Source organism: Mixophyes fleayi, chromosome 2 (genome assembly GCF_038048845.1).
Source record: "Mixophyes fleayi isolate aMixFle1 chromosome 2, aMixFle1.hap1, whole genome shotgun sequence".
Taxonomy (NCBI): Eukaryota; Metazoa; Chordata; class Amphibia; order Anura; family Limnodynastidae; genus Mixophyes; species Mixophyes fleayi.
This window is the reverse complement of record NC_134403.1, coordinates 282,792,365-282,819,323: the sequence shown is the minus strand read 5'-3', so window position 1 is coordinate 282,819,323 and position 26,959 is coordinate 282,792,365. Positions and strand designations below refer to the sequence as shown.

The following is a 26,959-nucleotide window of genomic DNA, read 5'->3' as shown; positions in this document are numbered from 1 at the left end:
CGACAGGGCCCTCTGAACAACATTTTGGGCCCCCGGGCAAAGCAGTGCACCGGGGCCCCTATATATACATATATATTAAAAAAAAAAAAAGTGGCTATATATATGGGCCCTGCAGCCCAGGGGGGCCCGTTGGAGGCAGCACAAAAAAAAAAACCTGAAAAAAAAGAAAGAAAATACTTACCTTGCGGTCAGCTGGCGATCCGGCTCCCTCCATGGTCTCCTCCTCCGTCGCGCTCCGCAATGGATGTCGGGCGGGCATGATGACGTCACGCCCGATCTGCACTGCGAGCGCCGCACAGAGGAGGAGACCTTGGAGGGAGCATGTGTTTGCAATCAGGCAACTGTAAAAATGTACAGTAGACATGAATAAGATCCTAATACATGTACTTTAAGGTAAAAAAAAACACAAAAAAATGTTTGGTCATTAATGACTATATTATTAACAGATGACAGTAAACGAATAGTATTTTTTTTCTAGAGAATATAAATATAGATTGCCTTCACTTTAAGTATATTGACTCATTTTTGATTGATAAAGTATCTTTATTTGCATAAAGACACAATAAAACACACATTACATTTCAGTGTACACAGTACACCGTGAAACATATTCATTCATACTTTTAAGCACAATAAAAGGCATAAGGTACAAGATATTAAATCCTACTCTATACATCAGATACTGCACTAAACATACCAAACATAAACAAATAACATTTCCAAATAAGCAGTGGTTGTGAGGGGGCGGTAGGTGAGAGGGGTAGGGTGGGGAGATCAAATGCCAAAGCTTTATTGAGACAGACACAAATGGGGAAAGGTGCGTCAATTAAGGCAAGACATTACAACAAAACTTCATACAGTGATGGGGGAATAGTTTGGAGGGGGAAACACAGGCCAAAAGCTTTATTGAAAAGACAGACACAAGGGGGGGAGAAGGGGAAGAGGGGGACAACAATCAATCGTCTTCCTTCCTCAGGGCTGTCCATGGTGTTGTAGTCTCTTAGCTGGCTGTGGATCAGCCTGCCACAGTCCTGGATGGTCATCTTCTCCCTTCTCAAGATGAGTATATCAACTCGAGCTAAGTAGAGGTAGAAATGTGAAGGTAAAATGCCAGAACTGTAACTTTTTCCCACCAAAGGATACTTTTCTTTTCCATTGTAACACATGGAACGTTTAATATTACTTATGGTATTTCAATTACAGCGGTACTGTAACTCATGTTCATAGAGATATACATAATCAAATAGACTGCTTAAAATACAGGAAGCCACAACATTGTCACACGCATACTCCGGAACTGTAGTGTGTCCACCATAGTTTCCAGCGGAGTAGCAGAAGAATGTAAACAATCAGCAGCTGAATGGTTAACATGTGCCAGCAGTGACGTCAGGTACTGCGTGCGCTCAGGCACGAACCTCGCTCACGGACTACAATCTTCCGCTTTCGGGACTACATCTCCCGTGAGCCAACGCGGCATGCGCCTGCGCTGTTCATTCCATTGGGTCCCTCTGATAGGCGGATAGAAAGACTACACAACCCACACGGCACATCGCTGTGCTCATGCGCTGTGCTAGACGTTGGGCCATTTAAAAGTCGTCGTTAGGGGAAATGGCCGCGCAGCTTGGTACGTTTGCAGAGGAGAGAGACAAAGCCAAGGGGGGACGTAAGAAGAAGCGGAGGGATAGCTCGCCTTCATCGGAGAAGAAGAGAAAGAAGAAAGGTGAAGAGGACACTGGAGAGGACCTGTCTGAGAAGGAAACGAAGAGGAGGAAGCTGGGCAATGACACCCATCACAGCTGTCACCATCATCACCACCACCATCATCACCACCACAAGCACCACCATCACCGCCATGGCAAAGAGGAGATGCTCTTGTTGCCTCCACCACCAGCGGTCCTGCCCAACACTGCCCCGCCTGTGCCCCCCAGCAGCCAGGCCCTGTTCACCCTGCCTCAGCTGGAAAGGCCTAGGGACAAGGGCGACAGGAAGCACCGGACGAAGAAGGAGAATGGCGAAGGAGAGAGCCCCCTGAGACCTGTCAAGAAAGGTGACTAGATAGGGGTGTCTGTCATCGGTGTGAGGGGGGTGTGACCGCACGGTGCACTGAATATAGGCACATGGCTTTCTCTCCTGGAGCTTATTTCATGATATAACAGTGTAGAGGCAAACCTGTGGTTCTCTTGTTGTTGTGGTACTATAAGTCCCAGAATACTCTGCATTGTTCCTCATAGAGGTTGTCCCCCTGAGCAGCTGTGTTACAACTATGTCCCAGCATATCCTCTCCGCACTGGTTATTGTCAAACTTTGGCATATTTTGTTAAACCATGGGTGGAAATGTTGTGAGAGCTGTGACAACAGTCTTGTTGAATGGTTTTGTCATGTTTTCTGTAGTGTTTGCAGATGAGGATGTTTTGTATTTGTAATGACGGAGGAGTGCATAGAAGTGTGTTAAAAGGGAAGCAAAACAGAACTTTTTTTTCTTCTATTCAAGGGAGGTTGGTGGTAACAGCAAAGGGGGAAACCTTGTTATATGTCACAGGTTTATTGAAGTAGTTCATTCCCTTTGCAATCCCGTTTGAATATGTGCAATAATACTCCACCAGACTTCTGAGGTGTCTTGTGTTTTGTTTTTTGTTTTTTAACTTTATCTTTTACAATACTTTAATGTTTGTTTTTATCCTTTTTACAATCCCTGGAAAAATGAAGGCAATGATATAACATTTATGACAGTATTTTCTTTTTGACAGACCTTCAGTAAATTAGAACAAGCCTGTCCACATTCTATCTAAGGCTAAACAAGTTGCTCGGTGTACAGACTTTTCTCCTTGTCAGATCTGTGCTTAAACTGCCCTGTGTGAGCTTTCTCTTCTTTTCCCTCCATATACATAGAAATTTTACTTGCATTGCGGTAGCGATTGGCAGAATGATAGTTCTTTTGTTTTTGTGTTTGATGTGTGTAACCAAATCTGGAATGCTAAAAGGAGTTGGCATTATTTTTATCATTAATAATGTAAGTAAAATGTCAGTGGGTATGAGGCTTTAACTTGCTTTTCTCTGGTGTCAGAGACCTGCTAGACACCTCAACAGATCTGCCCCACTTTTTCTTAAGATGCAGTTTGATATGGCTTGATCCTATGTAAAACGTGTCTCTTGTCTGAGATATAACCGTTTTAATCTGTTTAATGAGGTTAACAAAATATTAGTTTAAAGCAAAATTACTGTTCATTCATTGTGGGCTTTATTTTCTTGCACTGTTAGACACAGCAATACTTTCTAAAATACTGATTAATGATTTCTGTACACATGTAACTGTGCACAAGGCCATGTTCTAAATTATTTTCATGTCTTGCCACGCTTTGTCAAGACATGTTTATTTTTGTTTTTCCTTATGAGACTTTTTAAGCATCATGATTGTTTTTATTTCTCTTGGTCTCATGCTTTTGGGGGGAATTCACTTGGCTACGTTACGGCCGAAAGTTACACGGCCTGCACTCTGTTACCGTTAGTGTCAGGGGACTTCCTGCCACTGTAAGGCTGTGGGTATCAGGGAATATTGGGACCACTGGACTGGCAACTTTGCCATCTCAGGGATTCCAGTATAAGTCTTCTTTACATTATACAAGAATATTAATAAAATATATATAAAACACGTTAGGTAAAATTTTGTTGAAAGAAAAATCCCTCAGTTTATTAATAAATAAAAAAAATCCACTGTATAATCTTCTTGTGATTCACAGGAAATAAAAATGGAAAGGGAAGAAAAAAAAACTCCAGAAAGGATTATAAACTGCTCTGCAGAATGTCTGTGATCTGAGATTACTGGGACTCCTCTTTAGTAGCTCGGCCAATTATGAGCAGCTTCTCATGTTAGCCACAATGCGATTGGCTCGCGGTAGGGGCCTTAAAATGGCTTCCTGCTTTTATTGCACATCATTAAAAATGTATCACACGTTAACAATGCAGGTGAGGCCATTTCTTTTTATAGCATATTAATGTCAATGGTGTTTCTACATGTAGCGTACAGGTCCATGGAAATGAGAAATACAGCACAAGTTTGGTTAAACCGGACTTTTTCAACCAAAGTGACATGCTTTGAATGCAATGATCGTATTAATGCAGAGGAGTACAAACAAATAACATAGATTGGGATAGAGCAATTTATCCATCTCCCATTATATACGAACTGGGTCCAAGGACTCCATGGGGTATATTTACTAAGCTGCGGGTTTGAAAAAGTGGGGATGTTGCCTATAGCAACCAATCAGATTCTAGCTTTCATTTATTTAGTACTTTCTACAAAATGACAGCTAGAATCTGATTGGTTGCTTTAGGCAACATCCCCACTTTTTCAAACCCGCAGCTTAGTAAATCTAGCCCCATGTTTTGTAGAATGAGATAGGTGAGTTCCTTAAGATGCTTGTCATTAGTTCCATCTCGTAGGCGTGCCAGATCTATCTCCAGAGCTCCGCTGTTGTCGGAGGGATAACGCTCTTTCTGCAGCTGGCTATATGGCAAGTAGTAGCACTCGGGACATATGTGGCAAGCAAATTCTGATGTTTTGAAAGATCTGGAAATAGTAGGGAGAAGTAACACATATTTAGGAAGGGTGAAACAATGTAGGTTAGGGAGAGAATGATGTCCCGGACACCAGACAACATCTCTGCTGGACTACAATATGTGAAGGAAAGAGAATGAGTTATATTTTTACATGCATTTTCATGCTTTGCGCTTGCATAAAAAATGCATTGGGTATTATCCCCAAGGCTGGTGTTGTACCATTTTTTTTTTTACTCTATCAGAAGTGTCTTGTGAGAATTTTCATGTTTGATTTTATCCGTAATGAATTATTGCTTTTGACATTTATTTTCACAACACGTGAGTATGATGGACTCTAGATTGTTTTACATTCATTCAGTGAACCTGGATTTCAGCAGGGTGGTTTTTTTATTTAAGTATAGATTTTTATTATTTTCTCTTGTTCTGTATCTTGGTGAGTATTAGTAGTCTTTGCCAATGGCTAATATTAAAATCAATATTTTAACGTTTTTGTTTAGTTTTTCTCTCCTATAGTAGCCACCCAGGCTACCAATTGGGACTTCCAATGCTACGTGGATTTTACTTCATCTGAGATGCCTGTCCAAAAAGCCAGATTATAACCTAAAAAAAAATTGATGCCACACACATGCCAGTTCGACCCGCTTCATATGTGGCTGATGAATTTCACATCTGAATGCTATTTAGCATCATACCCTATTTTGGCCATTTTGCCAGATAGACAGTTATTGAAAACTAGACATAAATGCTATCTATGGACTTAACACAATGTTATTTTTATTTTGTTTATATAGGTTTTCTGTGAGATATTCAACCCACAAAATTATGTAGCGTAGTTTTAATTAAACTATAAAATAATTTTACTGTTCTATCCAACATCTAGTTTCATAAAACATCTTTGTTTATGGGGAAATAGTATTGTATTGTCACCCTAAAGTTCAGTTTTTCCTATTGTCGTTTTTTTGTTTGTTTTTGTTTTTAAAGAAATATTTTGCATATCAGCACTGTTGTGTTTTGGGCTAGTGCTATTCATATATGGTGTGAGGGTTAGGACTATATGGCATCAGTTGACACGAGTCTTCAGTTTTAACCACTTTAAAACAAACTATGTTCTCTTATTTTAAAATGTATAAATTTATACAGCTTTATTTCAGTATGACAACATAACCTATAAACAGTGAAATGCAAGTGACACATGAATGGAAAGCTTAATTTATGAAACAATGTATTTACTCTTTGGGGCATATTCAATTGTTCCCGTTTTGCGCCGCGGAAAAAGTATTACCATTATTACGGTAATACTGAGCCGGATTTCAGCTCGCAGCTCCCTGAGCCACGAGCTGAAATGTACTGTAATAACGTTATATACACGCACTATTACCGTAATGATGGTAATAGGGCGCGCGCTGCGTTACTTTAGCCAGTAACGCCAACAATTGAATATGCCCCTTTATGTTAAAGAGGAATAGAATCACATAAATGTAGATTCTGCTCTACATCCAAATCTTACAAAATTGCCTGGCTAGTGAGAAGTGGCCCCTAAACTCTAAACCCCTTCAGTGCCAAAAATTATTGTTTTATTTTCATGTGTGTGTGTATATATATATATATATATATATATATATATATATATATATATATATATATATATATATATATATATATATATATATATATATATATATATATATATATATATATATATTTTACACAAAACAATAGTGATGGTGTTTCAACACTCCAATCATCTGAAGTTGCTTCTTTACAGGTTTAAAGGCAATACATTTCATTTTCAGCTTGCATGGATATACAATCCATGATATGAAATAATCAATATTACAAATGTGTATATACCTGCATGTGTATATACCTGCATATATATATATATATGCAGGTATATACACATTTGTAATATTGATTATTTCATATCATGGATTGCATATCCATGCAAGCTGAAAATGGGCCACCTCCCCCATTTTAAGCGAAATATCTTTGCTCTTTGATTTATTTATTTTTTATTTATTTTTTTTGATGAATCCTTTATTGGATTGTGCTGTGACTGGTATTAAGCTTTGCAACAATCTACTACATTTGGTGCTACACGGAGTTTCTGAAACCTGGCTTGTTCACGCATAAAATAATAAAATAAAACATTGTCTTAATAGGCCTTACTTTTAGTCAAGGATATCAAGTCTGACTACATAAACAGTTGTATTTGATTTGACAAGAAAGTAGGTCCCTACGTAATACTTGCTGCTATAATCTGAGTGTGATTCCAAAGAAACTTTTAATTTTTACTCTTTATGTAGTCTCCTCAGTTTCAGAAGATAGTCCTGCATCCTATAACTTTATACAGTAAATGGCAGTAGTACTCTAACTGTAAAATGTGACCTGTATGTGACATTGACTAATATGAAGCCTACATTATGATGAGCTTTAGATGCTTATACATTCCAAAGAGGACCAGTGATGGGTAACCGGGAGGCCCAAGGGCCTTCATCTGTGGCTTCCAGTTTTTTTCTGCTTTGGTGTCAGATTTGTTTGTGATGGGTAGTAGCACTTCTTTGTTTGCCTTACAATAAAATGTTTGTTATGTTATTTTTGATAGGTGTATATTTGATTAGAAGTTTTGTTTTAACTTCTCACAGAGATTGAGGTTGATATGCGGCTCTTTTGCATGTTGTCCCTAAAATATAGCTGGTTGAATATTGCTGGTCCTAGTCCTTAAGTCAGCTCTTAAGGATGGGGAGCACCAGTGTTAAGGTTGGGTAGCTGAGTCATCTAAGCTGACTTAGTATGTGCTCCTCAACATTCTATAGTCTGTTTTTTCTTAAAAATGTTTAAAACGTGCACCTGTAAATTAGTATTAGAACAGTTGAATAACCTCATTGTGATTTATCACAGAAATTTCAGATGAAAATGGTAAATCCCAGAGACTGATGAAGGATGATGACAATGCTTTACTCATTAAGAAAATGAAGAAAAAGAAGAAAAAAAAACATCGGGATGACTTGAGGGGACAGCGGTTGAAGATGTACAACAAAGAGGTGCAGACTCTCTGTGCTGGACTCACTCGCATCAACCAAGAATCCCTAGACCAAGCAGAGGTAGAAGTGAACAAGGAGTCGTGCAGATATTTGAAGGATGAGCAACTGTGCCGCTCTGACTTGGGTACTGAAGAATATAGAGTCCCCCAGGAGGTCCAGATGCCTTTTGCTTCTCATCAAGAGCGCTGCATCCGTACTAGTACTTTAGATACAGGATCTCGGTTTAACAGATTAATGCACGAGGAGAATCAGTCAAATGGTGGAGCACCCGTTTTACATGCGTACATGGATGAACTCTCCTTTTTGTCTCCTGTGGAGATGGAGAGGTTTGCTGAAGAGTTCCTTGAAAGGACATTTAATGAAAATGACAAGAGTGCAGCTGATTATGCGCTAGCTATAGTTCATGGCGCAGCTGCTTACTTGCCAGATTTTCTGGACTACTTTGCTTTCAATTTTCCAAACACCCCAGTGAAAATGGAGATCCTTGGCAAGAAAGATATAGAGACGACAACAATAGCAAACTTCCATACACAGGTAAATTTCAATGTTTTAAAATTTGTTATTAAATTGTAGGAGAATTGCAAACTTTATTTTATTGTATGTAAAATAAACATTGGGGCTCTCCTAAACCTCTTAAAGCCGTGTACATGTGGTTAAGTATTACAAACATTTAAAAAATCAAATCGTACAGCAATGCAGATAGAGTTCAGCACTTGGATCAATACAGACTGTGAAGTACTTGACTAAGAAATAGGAAAGTGAAGGGGACACCCAACAGTTTAATACTCAAAATAATGGCTAAACAGTTACAGCTTATCTCAATACACCATACATTCCTGGATGTGAGAACCAGAGAATGGCTCCAGCTAACAGGGAAAGCATTTGATGCAACCTTCAATTGTGGCAACAGAAAAGGCCTTAGTGGGGTATAGCTTGATGTAGGTTAATTTCTTCCTTTTCCACTATTAGTCACCGATGGACATATAGAGGGATGGTTATAAGTTGACAGGCATTATAACAATGCTCCCTGTTCACTCACTACAGGCATATAACTCTTAATAAAACAATTATTTGTTATGAATCTTTGTTTTTGATGTAATGTTGATATGCTGCTTTTACATAATCTAGAGCTTTATTTCAATTACCAGCCTAGTATATAACATGCATTAATAAAATTATATCTTGTATCCAACAGGAAATACTTGCATGACTTTAAGCATGTGCTGTAACTAATTTTTAAATCATACCAGCTATGGGAAAAGACGAGAAACAAATAATAAAACATTTTTTTTGCGCATTGATATTTTATTTAAGTGTTCTATGCCTGTACAATGTCCTGAGTGAAGAAATGCGTCGAATTGTGTCGTTTGGTATTCATCAAAGAGGCTTTTATGTTATTGAGGTTTTGATCCACCAATTGTTCCCCCTGTCAGCTGAAATCATTGTGCAGAAGCTAGCTTTATGGCCTATTTTTAGATTAGCGATCACTGTTTCTCTGTGTATGGTTTTTAACCTCTCTTTTGTTTATTTACAGAATGTTTAGTCACTGTTGAGCATTCTCTTGCTGCATCTATTCTACTGTTTAAAATTTTCATTTTTTGGATTTGGTCTCTTATATCAAGAGTCTTGAGTCTTGCTCTGTAGCTAACTGTTAAATGGACCAAAATTGACTTGTTAAAATCTTTCAAGGGCTTGTACCCACTGGCATTTAACCATGCTATCGCATGAATCCTGAGTGGTACACTGTATTCACCTGATCATGGATGCAACTTTTACAGACTTGAAAGTATACATTTATTAAGTGGATCAACCATGCGCAATGGTTTTGTATCACTTTTTGTGCTTGCTTTTTATTTATTGTAGCGTTTTAACTAGTTGCTATAAATGTGTCAAACTGTTTATAGATCTTAACATTCACTACTAGAAAGCCATACCTTATGTATCTGACCCATAATCCTCCTTTCTTTTTTGTAAAGCCCCTAACATTAGGGATGGTACATGATATATTAGAGTGGCAGGTCAGAAGATAGTGACAGACTGCTCATAACTTATTAATATGTAAGTAGTAATTATTTATTATAGTCCGGTTCAGCTATACATTTTAATTTCAGTCAAACTGAGTCTTCCGACTTCTCTCCAGATAGCTAAGGGAGTCACTTGCTTTTGGCGAATCATTTGTTTTTTTGTTTATCTACTTATTTTTTTATACCAGTTGTTTTAAAGATGAACAACCAAAACATACAATAAGGTGCGCCAAGGGAATAAGTTGATGTCGAACCTGAATGAATATGGCGGATGACGTCTTAAAATAAACAATACTTTTATTGTCTCATAAATGAGTAATCTAAATAAAATAACAGACAATATCTGACAAAAAGTATAATAACCGAATACAATGTATGATAATGACAAGCAATGAGCTTGCACTAAGACCATATGCCTATAATCCAATTAAGGTACTCAAAGGTGGCAAGCATGTCTAAAGATAGAAAATAATAATTTGCACACTTAATCACCAGCTCTCAATGAGAACTAATAACAAATAATAAGAGTTTGTGACATCATCATTTTATGTATATAGCGCCACTGATTCCGCAGCTCTGTACAGAGAACTCATTCACATCAGTCCCTACCCCATTGGACCTTACATACACACACACACAGACAGAGGGAAAGACTAGGGCCAATTTTGATAGCATCCAATTAACCTACCAGTATGTTTTTGGAGTGTGGGAGGAAATCGGAGCACCCGGAGGAAACCCACGAAAACACAGGGAGAACATACAAACTCCATACAGATAAGGCCATGGTTGGAAATTGAACTCATGACCCCAGTGCTGTGAGGCAGAAGTGCTAGATACTTAGCCAGCGTGCTGATATGGTATCTTGTTTGTGATAAACCGAAGTGAGTGGCCAATTCACCTTGTAGATAGATGTAAAGGTATCCATATAGCCTTATTATTGACTCAAAAAACAAAAGGAAGTAAAATATGCATGCAGTCTATGTTTTGGAAATGGCCTAGAGCAGTTTGCCACAAGTAGCATGCAGGCTGTTAGGAGCGAATCTCCCTCTTAGAGGTTATCACAGCCGAATAAAATCCTCACTCCGAATCAATTCAAAATGACATCCATGAATGTAACACACTCCCAACATCCAGGGGCCAATGGAATCCAGAGGCGGGCATAAGGGCTGCTGGGGAAAATTCCACCTCTGCAACATACACACAGCCAGGTGCAATTACGTTATCCTGGTCTCTGCCTACTGTTTTTCACATAAGGGAAAAAGCTATAGACAAGATGTATAGAGTGGTATTTCCAAATTAAAAAAACAAAAACAAACCCAAAAACATTAAAAGCAACTTTTTCGTTAAAGTGCAACTTTAAAGTCATATATAACTTCAAAACCAGTGCACATTTCAGCCTAAGATTTGGGGGATTTCTTTACATCCATGGCAGCATTTATTATACCAAATTTAATTTAAATTGGAGAATGTAAGATAGAATTTTTGTCTAAAATTGTGTTGACCCATGTGTAATTTAACAAATCTATCAACCGGTTTTATATTTGACTTCTCTATTGCTATCAGTCAAAACTTTACTGATGGTGACTAGGGTCAAGAGGCAGTGGATAGGCAGCCAAGCACCACCATGTTTCTGTGCTACAGGTTTTCAGTCATTGCATATTCAATAAATGTACAATTGGCTCTATTCAGTAAATTGTTGATTTGGAACACCATAGTGAAATAATGAAGAATAAATTGCCCAGTAAAGTGCAATAGAAAAGTAAGCATGCAATATCTGAACGTAATACATGCCACATCTTTAATTTATTTAAAATTTAAGATCATCAACATGTCTTAACAGCTGATCACTTTTTTTTTTTTTCTTTTCTTTTTTAATAGGTCAGCAGGACGTATTGTTGTGGAACATATAGAGCTGGCCCAATGAGGCAAATAAGCTTGGTGGGAGCAGTTGATGAAGAGGTTGGAGACTTTTTCCCTGAGTTCCTAGACATGTTGGAAGAATCTCCATTTTTAAAGGTTGGTTAAAAAAAATATCAAATTCACACGTACACAGCGAAACCGATGTAGTCTTAATTCTACCCACTTCTCATTTTCACTAAAACAACTATTTTCTTCCCAAAAACTGCATTGTCCTGTCCTAATCAGGCTGCCTATTTGTATAACAAAACACTCACTTCAACCCCAGCAGCTCCAGCTACTACATATAGTTTCTGACTATCCAAACCCCAACAATGGCACACCAAACAGACCCGCTACCTGCAAAAGAGCGCCACTAGAGGAAATCTCGCTCCTATCCAGATTTCCTCCACTATAATTTCATCCTTTCATCTTACAGCACTGCCCTTTCAATTGCCAAACAACATTCTTCAAATCTCTAATATCCACCCAGTCTTCTAATCCACATTGCCTCTTTGCCACCTTCAACTTCTCTGCCCACCTGCATCCCCTCCCCCTTCCTCCATCACAGCCCATGATTTTGCCACTTGTTTCAAAGACAAAATCGACACCATTCATGCCAAATTCCACTGACACCATTCACTCTACCCACCTTTGCCCGCACTCCCCAATCCACCTTCAATTCATTCTCTCCAGTAACTGAAGATGAAAACTCTGCACTCATTATCTCACCCTACAACCTGTCCCCTCGACCCTATTCCCTCCCAACTTCTCTGCTCCCCCTCTGTCTCACCTCTTCAACCTGTCTCTCTCCACTGGCACCTTTCCATCCTCCTTAAAACATGCGCTCATCTCACCAATTCTAAAGAAACCATCTCGATCCAGGCTCTCTCTAACTACCACCTTATTTCTCTCCTCCCCTTTGTACACTAATCACTCAAGTGGTTTGGAGGCAAACACCTCTCACTTTCTCTCCTCTCATTCCATTGTCAACTCTGTAATCAGACTTCCGCCCCCAATATTTTACTGAAACTGCTCTCACAAAAGTGATCAATGATCTACTTAATGCAAAGTCTAAGGTTCATTTCTCAATACCTCAATACTCCTTCTCCTGGACCTCTCTGCTGCTATTGATACTGTTGATCACCCTCTTCTCAAACACCCCCTTCACTACATTGGCCTTCGCGACACAGTTCTATCCTGGTTCACTTCCTACCTATCGAGACGATCTTTTAGTGTTTCTACGTCTGGCACATCCTCAATTCCACTATCTATTGGGTGTCTCACAAAGCTCTATTCTTGGCTTTTTCTTTTTTTTATTGTACTCTTCTCTTCAGGCACTAATTCTCTCATTCGGCCTCCAATACCACCTCTACGCTGATGACACCCAAATCTATATTTCTTCCCCTGACCTGTCTCCTTCTGTACTCTCGTGTACCCAACTGTCTTTCTGCTATATCCACATGGATGTCCCAACGCTACTTAAAGCTCAACATGTCCAAAACTGAGCTGCTTATCTTCTCTCGTGCCAGTCACCACCTGCTCACAAATCTTCCTCACTGCCAATTACACCACCATTTCCTCAGTCTTCCAAGCCCGCTGCCTTGGTGTCACACTTGATTCGACCTTCTGCTTTATTACTCACATCCAGACTCTCCTGTCGACTCCACCTTAAAAACATTGCCAGAATACACCCTTTTCTTACTCAACATGCTACAAAAATTCTTATTCATTCTCTCATCTCCCGTCCTGACTATTGCAACCTCCTGCCATCTGGCATTCTTGACACTCGTATATCCACACTTCAATCCATCCTAAATGCTGCTGCAAGACTGATCTGCCTCTCACCATTCCACATCTGCTGCACCACTTTGTAAATCCCTACACTGGCTCACTGTCCTCCAGAACCACATTGAAATTACTCACCCTTACCTACAAAGCCCTCAACAACACTACACCTGCATACATCTCAAATCGCATATCAAAATACTCTCTCCCTCCTGCCATCTTAGAGCTACCGCCGTCCTGCGCCTTGTCTCGTTTTTGATCGCCTCCCGCCTACAAGACTTCTCCTGTGCTGCTCCCCACTTACGGAGTTCCCTACCATGCTCAGTCAGACTTTCACACAGCCTTCAAATCTTTAGACGCTCTTTGAAAAACCCCCCCCCCTTTTTTTTTGTGACCTTAGCCCTGATAACACTATTCACACTAATACACCCTCACAACTGTTCCAATCTCCATTCTGAACCACATTTGCTCCTCTTGTTTCAGCTGTGCCCTCTTCCACTTAGAATGGAAGCTCTCCAATGAGGGTCCTTTTTATAACCATTGTTTTCATGTGTTTATTTTGTCTACCTTGTATGTACTGTTTGCCCTACTGTACGGCGCTGCGGAGCACTGTGGCACCTTACAAACCTACAATAATAATATCACCAATGTAATGTTATATTAGTTAGGTATGTAAGTTAAATAGAATTAATATAATGTGGAAACTGCCCCCTTGGACTTAAACGTTCTGGAATAAAGCACAGTTCATGGTGAGGTCCTAGTGCCCCTGGTGTGTGGGCTACCTTTGGTTGCTCATCACTATTTGGCAGGTTTAAGTGTTCCATGACACTGTAATAATCAGGCAGCTACTCCAATGCCTCTATATGGCTGTGGATGCCTGGATCTCTCATGGTCTGTAATATTACTATTAATGAGGGGCTGAATTAAGTTTGATTTCACTCAGTAGAAGCTTGTCTCCAAAATACGTTCCGGTATATGGGCCTTGAATTCACAGCTGATGTACTCCATATTGGCTTTCTGACCTCTTTGTACATATTGCTGTTTATGGCTTAGCTCTCTTTTATGTATACCCACCAATAGCTACAATTCTGCTATTTTTTTATTTTTTTATACTACCCTAAATGTTCTTTACACCTCTTTGATTTTAAGCTCATCTGACCATCTTTACATTTCTTGTCATGTATGTAACTTATTTTTATAATGGTCCCCTCAATGTACAGCTTTGTATAATATTTAAAATGATCTTTGGAAGTACAAAAGTGAGAGAGCCTACATTCTAGAGGCGATGGGTGGACGCGGATAGAGTGAAACTGAATGGGGGGGGGGGCAGAGATGGAAGATGCAGAGGGAGAGTTAGGAGGAGGCTTTAGTGTACAAATGAGTTCTGAATGCACTGCCTTATAGTGGATGTCCTATAGTTTGTAGTGCCTCCTATGGTTAGTGGGTCTCCCAATTCCACTTTCATAAAGACCATAAATTCAAATGTAAAATTTACCTCTGTGTACTCCCTGCAAATTGTGTATTTTTACCTGAGTTAAAATGATTTATGTGATGTCGATCTGTCCATATGGTTAAAAACCAAAGGAATTTGCAGTGATGGCAAAGTAGTCCCTGCATAGCTTTTATTACAAAATTCTTATATTGTCTCACATAAGACTTTGACATTTTTCGCTTATTGCAGAAATCCTGCATGGGAGAAATCCTGAAGGCGGGAGTGGGAAGAGGTAAAGAGTGAAGAGGCAGCGGTCATTGACAAAGCGGAGTGGGCTGGAAGGAGTATGTATAGAAATGAGATTGGATATGTAGGTAGAAGAAGAGTGGTTGAGGGCTTTGAGGTTAATGAGTTTGTATTGGATTCTGAAACATGTGGTGGTAGAGGTAGAGCGACAAGAGGAAAATGAGTTTGCCAGCAGTGACAGATTGCGGTAGGGAGAGACATGAGAAGATTACAGTAATTGATGCAAGAGATAACAAGAAGTAAGTGGAGGTCCATTTTAGTTGCATACAGGGTAAGAGGGCCTGATCCTGGAGATTACAAAAGTGTCAGGGTTGGAAAAGGGACAATGTGAAGGAGAGGGAGGAGATGATGATGATACCTAGGCAGTGGACATGAGGGACAGAGTAAAGGGTGGTATTTTCAACAGGGAGGGAAATGTGGCGAGACCTTGGAGGTGTTAGTGTGTTATAATGAAAGGATTATGAGAATGTATCATCCTGCTTTCTGCTATATCTATGCAGTAGACATTTGTCTTTTAAAATAGACCATGGTTTTTTGTACTATATTTATGTAACAAACATGAAATTGAGCAATTGAAAGGATAGCCCATCTGTATCCTTCACACTGGTTATTTTACATGTTGTAAAATGAAATGGAGTGCATTCTTGTTGCTGATTATGTTTGCAGATGACCTTGCCATGGGGAACAATGTCTACACTTAAGCTTCAGTGCAGATCACAAAGTGATGATGGGCCAATCATGTGGGTGAGACCAGGAGAGCAAATGATCCCCACAGCAGACATGCCGAAATCTCCATTCAAACGACGAAGGTAAAAAAGACCTTAGCCTGATCATAAAGGTGCATGTGATGATTTTGTTTAAAGCAAAAAACAAACCAAAAATGTTTTGTGGGTTTTTGTTTTTGTTTTTTAGATCTGCAAATTTGCTGAATATAACATAACACTTAACTGTTTAATAGTTTACATGAATTACATTAACTGCGGAAAACTTAGGATTGCCCGTAGAGATCAATCCAGTTCTTGTAGTCCTTTTCGCCTACCACTGTTTAGAAAAGTGATTGGGAACAGGTGGCCTTGGGGCCGCACGCAACAATCTGATTCTTCACCTGCGATCCCAAGCTCCTTCCTGCTTTATTATCAGATTTGTTTGTTATAGCTTGTAACACTTGATAAAATGCCTGCTGATATATTAATACAGCTAGATATGCCTTTAATTATATGCATTGTTTTAAATTAATACAGAGATTAAGGGGTAATGTGCAGGCCTTTGATGGTTAGAGGGCCGAATATGCATCCCCGAAGTGTTATCAGATTGCCTATCGTTGGTCTAGAAAATTAACACAAATATCTGGTTGCTATGGGCAGCACCAGCTTTGCCTTGAGTTACATGTGGAATAGCATTTGATACATATTAAGTGCATTTTGGGACATTTGCAATGTATCTAGCTGATTGTTGAGACTTTAAATTTTATATTTTAATTTGTATTTAATATTTTCTATTGATGTGTGTTTTTTTTATCCTGTCTGCAGGTCTATGAATGAGATAAAGAACTTGCAATACCTTCCTCGTACTAGTGAACCCAGAGAAGTCCTCTTTGAGGACCGAACGAGAGCGCATGCTGATCATGTTGGTCAAGGATTTGACTGGGAGAGTACAGCTGCTGTAGGGGTTTTGAAAGCTGTGCAGTTTGGAGAATGGTTGGTAAATTATAAGACAAATCGATATATAGTATCTAGAATGATATATAATATTTTGCATTAACATTTATAGCAGGGATTTTTTGTTTTATCTTCACAATTACCCTGCATGGTCTTAAAAATTAAGGAAATATTTGAGATTAAACAGATTTCAAAGCTACGTGTAAACCGTATAATGGACTAAAATTGTATATGGTCACAGAGAATGGTGGAAGTGAGCACTCTGTCTTGACAACTGTATGACTGATCAGTTAATAGGACTGCTTGAGTGGCATATTTTGTTTTTTCTCACCAGGAGTGATCAACCTCGCATAACCAAAGATGTGATCTGCTTCCACGCAGAGGACTTTTCTCATGTTGTGCAGAGGCTGCAACTAGATCTCCACGAACCTCCTGTTTCCCAGGTACTGTTGTTGGAGAAAAGGATTAATTCCACTATTCTGTATTACGTGTACTGTATTAAGTTTTTGGTGGGTTTTTTTATGTTTTGATCGTCATTTCTCCCTTCCCATTGCCTTCTTTTTGGTTTGCAGTAAAACCGTTTTGTTTTTGTTTTTTTTCAGTGTGTGCAATGGGTGGATGAAGCAAAGCTGAACCAAATGCGTCGAGAAGGGATCCGGTATGCACGCATCCAGTTGTGTGATAACGACATCTATTTTATCCCTCGCAATGTCATCCACCAGTTTAAGACCGTGTCTGCCGTCTGCAGCTTGGCATGGCACATACGTCTGAAGCAGTATAACTCCAACAAAGAGACTCAACCTATAGAAATGGACCACCGCTTTGGTATTTCACCTCCAGTCAAAGAACCCGCCAGTGTAAAAATGGAGCCAGAGGAGACCCCTATTTCCATAACGACACAAGGACCTTTTGTAGCACCACACATTCCATCACAAAGGTTGGAAAACCAGACACCATTGACACAAACCCTTAACACACATCAGTCAGATTTGTAAATAAGATTTTTTTTTTTTTTTTCTTTCATTTAGTTTCTTAAGCCTATTTTTAAAGTTTTTTGATGTGAAGTTATAGTTTTATAACAGACTGACCTGTAATTTCAAAAACAATTTCAGAACATTTTCTGTGTCTTTCAGGCAGTGCAGCCGTTTGGGGTAGCAAAATATAACTTGAGCACTGCTGGCTGAAAAGAAGTATGTGATCCGTGAAAATGTCTTTCTACATGAAATTGTCATTTTGGCAGATCATTCTGGCAGGGCTTTCAATCTACTACTATTTTTAAGCTTGGGGTAAATAAGAAGCACTTTTATGTAATGTTTGTAAATGTAGCTATTTGACTTTCTTAAACTCCCATATACAATTTATTCTTAAAACCATAGCAAGACTGAAAACCTTTTTGAAAGATGGACTGAAGCACTTGTGTTACTATATGTAGTGGGGGTTTTGTTTGTTTTTAAGTGGCACAACACATTTTAACCATCATGGATGATTGATCTAACTTTATACAAACGTCAGCTACTAATCAGCTTGACAGTCAATTTTTAACTTTTTTTTTTTTTTTTTTTTTTTTTGTGTCTTTGTGTTTTATATGCAATACTTTTAATTTGGTACTAGAATTTCAGATACTTCCATGTTTTCCACCTGTTTTTAGAAAGTACAACTTGGCTTAAATCATGTTCTATTTCTTTGCTTTTTATTTTTTTATGTATTTATGTTTTTATATGCTTTTTCATTTTTATGCGCATCAGTTGAATCAAGGACATGCTAACAGATTCCAGCACTTAATTTTATTATATATATTGTGTCTAAAAGAAAAACAAAGACTTAATTTAAAATATGGGTTTTGGGTTTTTTGTGTTTTGTTTTTTTTACCCCATACAGCTAAATGTTCAGTGGTGTGTTGTCATGTAAATTATTTCATGTTCTTGTGTCTACTGAAAAGGTTATTACATGATTTCTACTACACAAATATCCATTTTACTTATGTAATTGCTGTTGGCAAAATTATTACTGTAGGACTTGCTTTAATAGTATGTTTCTTAATTCAGTGGCTTTTAAAGAATAACATTAAGCAATTCTTATATCAATCCTGGTTTAGTATGGATGGAACTGTAAACATATGTAGAGATACTAATGGCCAAGGAGGAATGGAATGTACTTGCCTCAATTTACATGTATAAAATGATCAATGTCTCTTAACCAATGAAATATAGATGCAGTTTGCCATAGGATATAATCATCTGGTAACTGTCTTGGGTGTTTGTTAAATTCCTCCTTGAGCTTGTCGTTCTTCCAGAGGTATTGCTTAATGGGCATCTCCACAAATGGTGAAGAAGAAAAAAAATCTGTAGTATTCCTTTCTGGTCACTTTTGCTGTTTGTTCAATGCGGACTTCATAGCCTCGTTTTAGAGGAACTGGGCCAGCAAACTAAATTGTAGTGCACGCTATTTCACACAAGACTGCAGGGAGAACAGGGGCACCACCCCTGCGGTACAGAATCATTGTTTAAGTGACTCGCCAAAGGTGAAAACGATTTTACTATGTAATGTTCACAGGGGGTGTAAAAAAAAAATACTTTTTTTTTTTTTTTTGACCTTTGTGGAGAAACTCTTTAAGGAAACTGGAAAATCCTCTGTTATTTGGATAAGGAGTGTGCAGCTCTGCTCTCCAGATGTTAAACTATAGCTTCCAAATATCCACTAAATGCCAATAACTGACCTGGATCACTGTACATTAGTTTCAGTACAAGTGAAGAGCAAAGATGGCACACTCCTGCTTTTCTTTGCAGGAATTTCCTTACCAGCACTGGAATTCTGAACCACTGTAATGCCATATGCACCCGGCTCATTTAAGAGCATTTTGTTCATATTTCTAATGACGTGTGTATAACTATCAAGTCAGTGGCCTAGTCTAATGTCTGTTGAAGTATAACCAGCTGTATAGGAATTTTATAAATGACACATTTCTCAGAAATATAACAATACACTTCAGTAACGTGTTGCGATACGATACAGATCAAGTGAGCCACTTTCTGTTGTATAATTTTTAGTTTTCACAGTGGCATTAGCTGATTTATTGATATGATTGTATACAAGATAAAGCCAAATAGATTTTAAGCATATGGCTCTTAAATGATCTTTATTTTCATTTTAAAATAAATGAATTATTGTAAATAATTTTGTTGTCTGATTTAAAGTCCATTAACCATCTCCCTTTCCCCTTCAGTCTGTAAGCCATTACACCACACTTTTGCAATCCCATACAGTAGCTTTGCTCTACATTAATGTACGTAGAAATTTGCTGAACATGAATTTATTATTTTTATTTAATCTTTTACATCTTAAAATGTTTAGAATGCATGATTTTTTGGATATTTTGTATAAATAAGGTGTCCTGGAGTCAATGGGGAAAGAACTATAATTGCTATTTCATACATGCATAGCATGGTATAATGCCAAGCTGTGTTTGTAGATGCCACTGCTTTAATCTTTTGCTCTAAAATGTCGTCATGGATAATTTTGATCACTAAGAACTCTAGTGTTTTTCCTCTGGAAAAGCTCTATCATTCGTGTGCCACCACTCAAAGTAACCAGTAAGCAAGTTCATCATCATCATCATTTATTTATATAGCGCCACTAATTACACAGCGCTGTACAGAGAATTCTAAATTCCCTAATATAGACACACACACACACACACACACACAGACAGAGAGGGGGACAGACAGACAGGGAGAGACTAGGGTCAATTTTGATAGCGGCCAATTAACCTACTAGTATGTCTTTGGAGTGTGGGAGGAAACCGTAGCACCCGGAGGAAACCCATGCAAACACAGGGAAAACATACAAACTCCACACAGATAAGGGCATGGTTGGGAATCGAACTCATGACCCCAGTGCTGTGAGGCAGAAGTGCTAACCACTAGGTCACTGTGCTGCCCTTAATAATTGTAAAACATTACAATGTGGAATTTGGTCTATGACCTACCTGTTCTCTAGAATAGAGAATCCTTTTCAAGACTTTTTAGTTTGTAGGTAAGCATGCTTGAGAATATTCCTTTTTCCTTGAAGCACATTTTACAATTGTTTGCAGCTTATTACAAAAGGTAAATTATAGTGGTGGGTTACTTTCCCTTATGGTGACAGTTCAGAAGTGTATATTGGTTAAGGAAAGCTTATGAAAACTGTCGTTCCAGTTGCTTAAAACTGCAACAACCTTTTTAGTATGTAACTTTTATTTTTTTATTTTTTTTTCCTATTACAGTTTTTAAATAAGAACACATTTGGTTGCTATGTATTATAGCACATTTTCTTCAGTTGCCTGTATGTTGCTCCCAAATTTCCAGTGTCAAACCATAATTTTTTGTAAAAACCCATCCATAAACTAGGCTTATGTCTGTTTTGCAAGAACTGTATTCTTGTAAACAGTTTTTTTTATTTCTCGAATGAGACTCTTTACAAATTTTATCAAACTGGATACGCGAAAGGAATTTGGCATATCATTGTAATTGTTTTGTAATCTAGTATAAGATAAAGATGCAGATTTGAGACCCAGCAAGTATTCAATATGTGCTTGTTGAACATCTCATTCCAAAACCATGGCATCAATATAGAGTTGATCCTCCCTTTGCTGCTAGCACAGCCTCCACCCTACTGGGTATGCTTTCCAATAGATTGTAAGTGAAAAAAAACAAACCATGGATGAGGGATTTGTATCCATTCATCCGTGAGTGCATTAGTGAGGTTGATGAGTGATAACACCTGGTTTGCAGTTGGCATTTCATTTTATCCCAAAGTTGTTTGATGGGTTTGGGATCAGGGCTCTTTTCTGGCCAGAGAAGCTTTTTCACAGCACACTCTGGAAAACATTTTGCGATGGACCTCTCTTTGTGTATGGGGCTGTGTCATGCTGAAACTTGAAAGGGTCTTCCCCAAACTGTTGGCACCAAGTTTCAGGCTCTTAATGCTCTCTGTCATTGTAAGCTGTAGTATTAAGATTTCCCTTCTTTAGAATTAAGGGGTTCAGTCTAAACCTTGAAAAATAGACCCAGACCATTATTCCTCTAACTAATTTTACAGTTAGTAGTACGCATTTGCTTAGGAACTGTTCTTTTGGCATTTGCAAAACACAGCTTCATCCATCAGACTGCATAATGGGTAAGTGTGATTCATTACACCAGAGAATACATTTTCATTGATCCAGAGTCCTTTGGGTGTGATTTACACAACTCCAGTCGATTTCTGGCATGGTGATGTGATGTGAAGTGGCATGGAAATTCAATCAATGAAGCTCCCGACGACCAGTTCTTGCACTGATGCTTCCAGTGGCAATTTGAAATGCTGTAGTGAGTATTCACTACAGCACTCTGTGCTCACTTTCTATTGTTGCTGTTAGAAATTTCCAAAAAACTGCACTTGCAGTTGATGGGGCAGCTCTAGCAAGGCAGAAATTTGACGAACAAATATGTTGGAAAGGTGTGGGTCTATGACTGTTCCACATTGAAAGGGGTGTGGCTGAAATGACCAAACACACTGATTAGAAGGAGTGTATACATACTTTTGGCCATGTATGTATGTCTAGTGGTAAAATAACCAATGGACGGCTGGGCAACTAAAAAAAAAAACCAGTGATGTCACAATGTACACAAAGATAAACTAAGGTTTTTCTTCATTGGTGCAGGAGTGAGGTCAGTCCAGTATAATGCAAATCATAGGTCTGTTCAAAGGACTCCTACGGTAAAGCAAGGGTCGGCTCACTCCAACAGCTAAGCACATGTTGTGCCTAAGGGAACTGACCTAATCCAGTTTAAACCAACCTATTTGCATTCCAAACACTATCATTTTGAACATTAATACTTTATTTTCCATAACTAGCGATTGCTTCGCTGATAGCGGATTCCTGAGGGTAATGTGCAGATCAAAATGACACTAACCATGATACATCCTATATCCTGAGCCTTAGATACCTTCTAATATAATATCATTTATGTATAAATAATCTTGAATACATTTTACTAATAAATAAATGTGGATTGGAACCTTAATAAAATGTGTACTATTTAAAAGTGTAAGTTCTAATGTAAATGTGTGTGTTAATAATCTGTGCAATTGCACATGGCATACTAATTGCAATTGCATGGTAAAACAATATTAATCAATTTAGTTTACTTCATCCAATTATTTGACTTCCATGGGCCACCTTATGAGAGTATACCCAACATTCTCACCCTAAAATTTTATTGCAGGAACTCAATAGTATGTTTTATTCTTTGTAATATATGTCACTGTTAGTACAATCACACTGGATTTCAGTCAGGTTACCATTCTTTTTCCTACATAATATATACCTTTGGAGCTCAGTTAACCTTTTGTATGCTTCTAGCCTTCACCCACATATGTAATACATTATCGGAAAGGATACCAGGTACAATAAAATGTTACATCAATCAATATTCTAGTAAGGTTCCTTATGCCTGGTAGGTCCAGCTGTCCGAGGCATGTCTTATAGCTTATGACATTTAACCAATACATTTTTACCAATAACGCCATCCTATGTCTGTTAACATAATCTTATGTATTCTCCTTCAGCCTTTTTAGTTAATTGCACTCTAATAACATCAATAGGTTTTTCATCAACATTTGTGGGGCGGGCTGTTTTCTGTGCTGTCTCCCAATACTCAAGTTTCTTTGTACGTGAAACGGTGATCGTTTGGCCGAGTATTGGGAAACTTCAAACTAAGGGACCTAGCTGTATTACCGTGCCTCTACTGGCCCTTCCACCCCATAATTAAGGTACCTGAGAAATATTTTGTGGAAAGAGAATTAGTCCTACATAATTTAGTCCCTGAGGCATGTGAGAGCACACTCCGCTTTCAGTTTAGTCTAAAACCTTACCCACCGAAGAATGATATCCATTCTCATGGATACCTGCTCAAGTCCAAATTATTACTGAACTGACATCGCTGACTGGACCTCTCTTCAACGATTGGGGTCACAGTACTTAGACGCAATGTTCTTCAGACAACAGCGCCTCACACTGTCTCTGAGCTCCACGATTAGCAACATTTTTCTTTTACCTCTGAGTTGAATACTGTAATTGGCTGGACCGATTGTGCTAACAATTTCTCCTTCATCCCCACATCCTCAGTATCACTACCTGAACCAGTCTCCATCACCTGATCACCACTGAAAGAATTGACTGTCCTGGAAAGAGAATAATGATGAGAGAAACACTGGAAAGGGAAAACAGAGAAGCCGCTGCTCCAGTATAGGTGACCAGTCTTTGCAAAGTCCTTGCCTCAGGTGTTTTTAACTGCGTTCTCCCGGAACAGATTCACGAGTGTCATCCTCGGCTGTAATTTAAACTTTCTCTGGGTTGTTGACTCCTCTGCAGTGGGTGGAATGGGTCCAAGTGTCTTGTCTGCTACTCCCAGGGAAGTGGTGCTGGTCGTCAACACTTGATGCCTGTCTGTCAAACAACTTGAACGTAGGAAATTACAGTCTATAACATACTCTCCCAGTCCAACGTCATGACAGTTAGTGTAACATCTCAGGAGACAGTGTTTCAAACGTCCTTTGTTGCTGTCTAACTATTTGCTTCGCTTTATAAGATTTTCAACAGTCCATGATAAACTCATCTCAGGAATAACATCAAGTGAGGTGGCTCATCAAAACTATTTCAAAAGATGACCGCTTAAGAGAAGATTTAGGAGTGGTTCTGATAATGGGGAGGGCTAGTAGCCAAAGCTTCCGGCCACTCCAATCTAGTTTCAACTATCACTCTATTCAATTCCTTCTAGATAGTACCGTTTACTCTATTTTCCCACTGGCTTGTGGCTGATAAAGAGTATGTAACTTACTATCGCTGCTCATACGTTGTACTCATTATCTAAAAGTTATTACCAGTAAAATGAATACCCCTATAACCTTCTATAACTCTAGGGATACCATATCTACTAACCAGAATCCTGAGTATGACACAGCAATAATAGAAACATTTGAATGAACCTTTACATGGAGAGATATTACATCAGTATATACTTGAGAATCCTGCAAAGTGGCAATTGGATGAAGTGGATTTGTTTTACCTGGAAAACGTCCATCTGTAGGAGTGGTATGGGATGCCTCTATTGGTATTGTCTTTTCAACATTTCCTCTCAATCAAGTCAGAAAGGACATTGCCTTCCTACTAGCTTGAGAAGAAAAGTCTGCTGCACACCAGTATTCCCTTACCAGCTTACACATACCTTCTTTATAGAGATGAGTCAGACCATGTGCTGCCTCAGCTAGGACTAGAAGATACACTCTGGGAGCCACAGGCCTACCTCGCCCACCTCGCCATAGGATTCCTGACCACATCCCTTCACCTTCCAGACTGCCTTTTTCTGCAGGGAACACAAAGCTTGTATTTTACTTAATTCTTGTGTGTTTACAATTTATACAAAAAACATTGTTTTGTCAGTTGTTATATTTAATCCTGCTGCCCGCTTGACGGCTTCATTCGCCCTGTTATTACAGCCGTGTGTAGGCTTTAAATTAAAGAACAGCTACTTCATTTGGTAACTGTCACTGTCACAAGTCCTTCATGTAATGTGAGTATGCTACTTGTGTCCTGCTATTGTCATAAAAGTTCCTTTGTCGCCCCCTATCCTAGAAATGTACTTAAACCCAGTGTATATCAACTGATTTACTCGGCCAACTCGCATGCCATTCTCGATCCCACAAGTTCATTTATAACAATATCCAGTACATGTCTGTCTGACTATGAAAAATATAAAACATGAAAATTTTACATTTTCTAAAGGGTTATTATGTCAGATCTTGGCACTTATGTCAGATCTTGTGGTAAAAGTCTTATTCACAGTCATGCATCTCTGTATGTCTGCCTAATTCATTTTCAGCTAGTCTCCTTCCACCCTTTATGCATCTAGAGCACTGTTGGCTAACCTGTGACACTCCAGATGTTGTGAAACTACAAGCCCCAGCATGCTTTGCCAATATATAGCAGCTTATTGCTGGAAGGGTATGCTGGGACTTGTAGTTTCACAACACCTGGAGTGTCACAGGTTAGCCAACACTGATCTAGAGGCACACTTTGTACACCTTGCTCAGGAGACATATGTAGTTTAGGCAGAACTTGGGTGGGCAGATACCGCATGCAATCTATAAAACTTGAATCATATTTCCCTAACAAAACTCCTGCTGCTTAAAAATCAGCAGCTTCTGTAAGCATAAAAAAACACAACCTTTATCTACCTTCGTGACTATGTCAGTGTAGTGTGTGTACCCCTAATTCTCACTGTTGTCAAAAAATGTCCTAGCTCCATGGTTGAGACAATATCTCAAGTATTGGACCTTTGTCTGGCATGGCTGTGATCCATTATTTTGCAACCTTATGTCCTGTTACCAAGAAATGAATGAACAAGTATTTAGTTTCAAACTGATTATATAAACAAATCAGGACACTGCAATACTATTTTTCATACTGCACCCCTTATTTGATCGAAAAGATTGAAAACAGTCACATCAGGCTTGTGTCCTGATATTGAGGTTGCCTATAACCCTTTGAGACAGTGTCTATGTATTTTGTACCTCTTTATAAGAAAAGACTGCGGTATTGACAGTTAAGTGTAAACAATGGGAAAAAAGACAGAAAAGAATAATAATATTGAAATGATTGGCAGAAAAGCAGGAAAGGAGATTTACAGCAAGATGACAGCTGGATTGGGCACTACGGGGAATTAGCTCTCAACTATTTCATTAATCCCCTTAAATCTTAACTAATCTATGACCCCTCCCCATTCTTTTTAAACCTTACAGGGTGTTACATTACCTATCCAATCCAGTGTCGTCCATCAATAGTTCATAAAGAACCCTGTATCTCTGATCACAATAACTATACAACCTGTGATGGACTTGTCGCTATAACAAAATTAACCCTTGAGATGCATACTCTATCTCCCATGTGTGTCTGCCTGGAATACATAAAATAATAACTCAGCCAAATAAGTTATCATGACCCACTCTAGAAGAAAGAGTATTAGAATGACCCACTGTTAACTTTTGCCTTTAAGTGAAAAACTTTGCATTTCTCCTGTATCCCCATATTTAATACATATATATCTCTCTGGCTGTCGTTGTCTAAAGAAGAAGAAAAAACAAAGTTTAATTAGTATCAGAAAACAAACAAAACATTTTCCATTCCCTACTCCATGGCAGCCCTTACAATGGGATAATACCCTGATCAGCTAGACAGGA

The 26,959-nt window shown here is 38.7% G+C and overlaps 1 protein-coding gene across 1 annotated transcript; it reads left to right on the top strand.

The window, feature by feature from the left end:
- The first annotated feature begins 901 nt into the window (after nucleotides 1-901).
- Nucleotides 902-19,879, top strand: RSBN1 (round spermatid basic protein 1). The gene is made up of 7 exons (XM_075196271.1): nucleotides 902-2,047; nucleotides 7,459-8,135; nucleotides 11,504-11,641; nucleotides 15,714-15,856; nucleotides 16,577-16,744; nucleotides 17,040-17,148; nucleotides 17,308-19,879. The coding sequence occupies exons 1-7, from the start codon at nucleotides 1,609-1,611 to the stop codon at nucleotides 17,698-17,700; spliced, it is 2,067 nt and encodes a 688-aa protein (XP_075052372.1). The 5' UTR covers nucleotides 902-1,608; the 3' UTR covers nucleotides 17,701-19,879.
- The last annotated feature ends 7,080 nt before the right edge of the window (nucleotides 19,880-26,959 follow it).

Bases quoted from the DNA above. Each gene is read 5' to 3' on its own strand.
- RSBN1 (XM_075196271.1), top strand. From the start codon at position 1,609: ATGGCCGCGCAGCTTGGTACGTTTGCAGAGGAGAGAGACAAAGCCAAG. The intron at 16,745-17,039 runs GTTGGTAAATTA...TTTTCTCACCAG, and splicing joins GCTGTGCAGTTTGGAGAATG to GAGTGATCAACCTCGCATAA. The intron at 17,149-17,307 runs GTACTGTTGTTG...GTTTTTTTTCAG, and splicing joins ACGAACCTCCTGTTTCCCAG to TGTGTGCAATGGGTGGATGA.